General features: G+C 46.4%; 1 protein-coding gene across 1 annotated transcript in view; it reads right to left on the bottom strand.

Moving 5' to 3' along the window:
• Positions 1-2,349: 2,349 nt before the first annotated feature.
• Positions 2,350-6,055, bottom strand: part of LOC116041862 (stanniocalcin-like) — a 4,433-nt gene continuing 727 nt past the window's right edge. Inside the window, exons 2-5 of the mRNA XM_035991606.1 lie at positions 5,727-5,869; positions 3,668-3,775; positions 3,422-3,525; positions 2,350-2,679 (exon numbers count right to left, since the gene is read on the bottom strand). Of these exons, the coding sequence (XP_035847499.1) occupies positions 2,397-2,679; positions 3,422-3,525; positions 3,668-3,775; positions 5,727-5,869 (638 nt within the window). The 3' untranslated portion in view covers positions 2,350-2,396. The remainder of the gene's footprint in view (positions 2,680-3,421; positions 3,526-3,667; positions 3,776-5,726; positions 5,870-6,055) is intronic.

The following is a 6,055-nucleotide window of genomic DNA, read 5'->3' as shown; positions in this document are numbered from 1 at the left end:
CCCTCAAAAAAAAAAAATCACACGAGCCAAGAATCATTCATATCATTTATTTCTAACACAAAGCAGCCGAGTCGGCCGAGTTACACAACCCCAGCAACAGAAACCTCGCATCGAAACATCACATCCAACATTAGGAACTAAATAAAGTGATCTAAGGCTGCATTTACATCGCTACATTTTGGTTTAAAAGGGAATATCTTCTGCTACGTTTCCCCCCTCTCATTCCCCCTGCTCTGGGGTTTCCCCCTCTCATTCCCCCTGCTCTGGCGTTTCCCCCCTCTCATTCCCTCTGCTCTGGCGTTTCCCCCCTCTCATTCCCCCTGCTCTGGCGTTTCCCCCCTCTCATTCCCCCTGTTCTGGCGTTTTCCCCCTCTCATTCCCCCTGCTCTGGCGTTTCCCCCCTCTCATTCCCCCTGCTCTGGCGTTTCCCCCCTCTCATTCCCCCTGCTCTGGCGTTTCCCCCCTCTCATTCCCCCTGCTCTGGCGTTTCCCCCCTCTCATTCCCCCTGCTCTGGCGTTTCCGAGCCCCTAAACCGGAGACATTTGGAAACTCGTTTTGGTTGGTAATCTGCGGGGTTGTGTTGCCGTCTCAACGGCCGCAAACGGAGACCTTTGGTAACACCGACACTGACGCCAATGTTTCTCCTCCTGATTGGGTCTCATCGGTCACGGCGTCTCGTTCTCTGAGACTTATAGCTACTGACGTTACCATGGCAACTACCAGCAGCGGGCGGAGTCTCCACGCTGCCTCCTGTTTATGTCCAGTATACCAGAATGTTGAGGAGATATGAGGTTTTGGGCGTGTTAGGTTAAACAGATATTAGTTCTTCTACTGGAGCTAAAACCACTTGGTGCACGGAGATCGCTTTCGGCTCAAAACTCAGCTGAAAAACCCAAAACGTAGCGATGTAAACGTTGTCTTAGATGCCTTCCTAAAGGACAAGATGTTAATCACTCGGTCAGATCTGAACACACCAACGTGATACACCCATTTTTAGATTCAGTGTGACTTCCACTTTCTGATGATCTATTATCTCCGATGTCCATCCAGACTAAATGTACATAAATCCAAGAAACATTACTCCCAAAATACCAAAACGTAGCAATGTAGACGTAGCCTCAGACTCTTCAACGGGAGTCGCGACGGACTCTCCGCGGCCAGCGCGAAAAGCATCGTCAGGACTCCACAGCCTCGTCCCCTCTCACATTAAATACAACCCTCCATAAATTAAAATAAATATCAGTTAAAATCACTGTAATAGGCCTCTCTTTTCAAACGTCTGTAACACCGGTCACACAGTAAAGTTACTGAGCCAAACATAATAACCTATTTAAAAGTTTTAGTAAAGTTTTTTTTTACCCTGAATCAGCGTCTAAAGCTCTTTTCTGCAAAAGGTAATCATTAAGAAAAATCATGCGTGGGGGAAAAACATTCAGATTGCATGTGAGTGTGCGTGAAAGCGAGTGTATATTATGTTATGTTATGTTAGAGCCGGGCGATATGGAGAAAAAAAATCAAAGTATCACAATATTTATTTTTACCAAATACATCGATGTCGATATCGAGGCAATATTGTCCAAATACTCTGTGTGTAAAGGCAAATAATAGAATAGCCAGAACAGTCTGATAAGTTCAGAAAATGACATGACTTTACTGTAATGCAGCCTTTTGCAAAGACGACACGTGTCATATCACGATATCCAAAATCTAAGACGATATATCTAGCCTATATCGATATTATTATAGGGCTGGGAATGCTTTCAATAAATGTCGGCACCAATACCAAATCCGGGACCTTGATACAGGTTCCTAAACCATACTTTTTCCGAATCCAATTTCATGAAACAACAAGAAATGACAACCTTACACATTACGGCAGAAACCTTTGTATTTATGTTTCAGCTCCGACTACGTGAGCTCTGTGTAAAGTTTGAGTTGCACTTGTGTGTCTCCATGACGTGTTAACCAGGGTTCAAAATGATCACCGTCTACCAGCCAAATCCTGTGATAGAAACCGATAAAGTTGCTGGTAGATTAGCCTCACTCGCCAGCCCAAAAAACCAACAACGATCTATTGAGCGGCTGGAAAAATGTGAGCGTTCCCTAGCCATTTGGCTGGTGGACGCGGGTAATGTTAGACAGCCAATTACAAACATTGTTAGATCTTGGTAGAAGCACGCTGCGTGCTGATTGGCACACTGACGCTGATGAAATTTGGTAATGAATGACGAGGCATTTTTCCATACTCAATACTTTAGAGGCAATTCGGGCAGGTGCCTAAAAAGTATTGAACTCGGTACCCAGCCCTAGATATAATATGGATATATCACCCAGCCCTAGTGTGTGTGTGTGTGTGTGTGTGTGTGTGTGTGTGTGTGTTAGCTACTGCCCAGCTTTAACGCCGCCCCTCTGTGTCGTCCACAGAGCGTTTCCTGGCGAACAGGTGGGTGGGGTCTCGGCTTTTGAAGCCCGGCTGTATGTTGAACACCGGCATGTTCCTCCAGCTGGACGGGTTGTTGTAAGCGGCTGAGCCGGAATCGCTGGCGCACGGTTTGTTCTGCACCAGCTGCAGGAAGGTCTCCATGTCGGGGCCCAGCCTCGCCATTAGGCCCGTCCTTACCGCCGCCACCGTCTGCTCGTCGCACGCCTGCAGCGCCTGCAGCAGAGTGCTGTAGTATCTGGACCACGGAGCACACACAGCAAGTCAGGGACAACATGTGCAGAGTATCTACCGTACACTACAAGACTCTGAAAAGACTTAAAAGTAGGTGTGGGAATCACCAGAGGTCTCACGATACGATATCATCACAATACTTTATGTCACGATACAATATTATTGAGATTTTAAACATACTGCAATTTATTACCTTTTTTCCAACTTCAAATTTTTCCCAATTTTAAATGATGTCCCCAAAAGTAAACTTTGTCAACATCTGTTTAATCTTATCTGTTTGTTCATCTCACTTCAATTGTATCGCTGCAAAATGGGATTGTCAAGCAGACAGACTGACCAACACATATATAATAAAAGATCCATACTTGGCGTCTGTGTATCGATACAGTATTGCCACAGAAAATATCGCGATACTACGCTGTATCCATTTTTTTCCCCCACCCCTACTTAAAAGTGGCAAAAACTTGCCCCCACTGCTAAAAAAGAAAATCATTATGGAAACACTGGCGTCAGCAACGCCAAAAACCGTTTTGTGTCTACCATACACTACAAGACTTTGAAAATACTAAGTGTCCTAAGTTTGCGTGTCCACAAAAAAGTCAACATCAGAACGGCAAATAATCCATAAACGCTGAAAATTCCGAAGAAAAAGTCACAAAAATATATATATTTTTTAAAAACCTCAAATGTTGCATTGAAACTTTGAAGTGTGTGTGTGTGTGTGTGTGTGTGTGTGTGTGTGTCACCTGTTGGGGAAGTGAGTGGGCACCTGCACCACCTCTCCGATGGCGTCCGGGTTGGTTCGAGCCACAGTGCAGATGTCCAGACTGGTGTAACACTCTTCTTGCACCTTTTTTGAAAAAACGCTTTTAGTGACAGGAGGCAGAGAGCAGTAAAGTAACGTGGTGTGGTGCGTGTGTGTGTGTGTGTGTGTGTGTGTGTGTGTGTGTGTGTGTGTGTGTGTGTGTGTGTGTGTGTGTGAGTTTACAAACCTCTGCGATCATCATCTGGAAGATGTTGCAGCGGCGGATAGTTTGGAAGACCTTGGCTGAGATTCCCTGAGAGATGCAGTGCAGACTTTTCTTGACGAACGTTTTACCCTGCGCATTAACACACACACACACACACACACACACACACACACACACACACACACACGTGAGACAGAGAGACGGGAAGTTGGACAGAACGACAGATGGATAGATGAGAGACAGACAGATGGAGAGACAGACAGACACAGAGAGAAAGACAGACAGATGGATAGATGATGGACAGAACGACAGACAGAGAGACAGACAGATGACTGACAGACAGGTAAATGGATAGATGACGGACAGAGAGACAGGTCGAAGAGAGACAGACAGATACGTGACAGACAGACAGACAGATACGTGACAGACAGACAGACAGACAGACAGACAGACAGATACGTGACAGACAGACAGATACGTGAAGACAGACAGACAGACAGACAGATACGTGACAGACAGACAGACAGACAGATATGTGACAGACAGCCAGACAGATACGTGACAGACAGACAGACAGATACGTGACAGACAGACAGACAGACAGATACGTGACAGACAGACAGATAGATACGTGACAGACAGACAGACAGACAGACAGATACGTGACAGACAGACAGACAGATACGTGACAGACAGACAGACAGACAGACAGACACAGACAGATACGTGACAGACAGACAGACATATACGTGACAGACTGACAGACAGACAGACAGACACAGACAGATACGTGACAGACTGACAGACAGACAGACAGACAGATACGTGAAGACAGACAGACAGACAGACAGATACGTGACAGACAGACAGACAGATACGTGACAGACAGACAGACAGACAGACAGACAGATACGTGACAGACAGACAGACAGATACGTGACAGACGGACAGACAGACAGACAGACAGACAGATACGTGACAGACAGACAGACAGATACGTGACAGACTGACAGACAGATACGTGACAGACAGACAGACAGACAGATACGTGACAGACAGACAGACAGATACGTGACAGACAGACAGACAGACAGATACGTGACAGACAGACAGACAGATACGTGACAGACAGACAGACAGACAGATACGTGACAGACAGACAGACAGATACGTGACAGACAGACAGACAGATACGTGACAGACAGATACGTGACAGACAGACAGACAGACACAGACAGATACGTGACAGACTGACAGACAGACAGACAGACAGATACGTGACAGACAGACAGACAGATACGTGACAGACGGACAGACAGACAGACAGACAGACAGATACGTGACAGACAGACAGACAGATACGTGACAGACAGACAGACAGATACGTGACAGACAGACAGACAGACAGATACGTGACAGACAGACAGACAGATACGTGACAGACAGACAGACAGATACGTGACAGACAGACAGACAGACAGATACGTGACAGACAGACAGACAGATACGTGACAGACAGACAGACAGATACGTGACAGACAGATACGTGACAGACAGACAGACAGACACAGACAGATACGTGACAGACTGACAGACAGACAGACAGACAGATACGTGACAGACAGACAGACAGATACGTGACAGACGGACAGACAGACAGACAGACAGACAGATACGTGACAGACAGACAGACAGATACGTGACAGACTGACAGACAGATACGTGACAGACAGACAGACAGACAGATACGTGACAGACAGACAGACAGATACGTGACAGACTGACAGACAGATACGTGACAGACAGACAGACAGATACGTGACAGACAGACAGACAGATACGTGACAGACAGACAGACAGACAGACAGATACGTGACAGACAGACAGACAGATACGTGACAGACTGACAGACAGATACGTGACAGACAGACAGACAGACAGATACGTGACAGACTGACAGACAGATACGTGACAGACAGACAGACAGATACGTGACAGACAGACAGACAGACACAGACAGATACGTGACAGACTGACAGACAGACAGACAGATATGTGACAGACAGACAGACAGACTCACCTCTGTGTTGAAGGTAGCAGCTGAGTGCAGGAAGTGTTCACAGAGTTCGTGCATCCCGTCGGTGTCACAGGTGGAGTTTTCCAGACAGGAGAAGAATCCACAGCCCACGGAGACAGCTCCATTAATACACCTGGCCACATCAGCTGGACACACACACACACACACACACACACACACACACACACACACACACACACACACACACACACACACACACACACAGATTAAACTACCCAAAGTCGTTACAATGAGCTCCACGTTTACCAGCTGCAGCATTAAAGTGATCAACACATGAATATAAGATGTACTATTCTGCATAATAAGTAGGC

Source organism: Sander lucioperca, chromosome 14 (genome assembly GCF_008315115.2).
Source record: "Sander lucioperca isolate FBNREF2018 chromosome 14, SLUC_FBN_1.2, whole genome shotgun sequence".
In the NCBI taxonomy this organism is placed as follows: Eukaryota; Metazoa; Chordata; class Actinopteri; order Perciformes; family Percidae; genus Sander; species Sander lucioperca.
The sequence above is the reverse complement of the archived record's forward strand: the minus strand, read 5'-3'. Positions and strand labels throughout refer to the sequence as shown.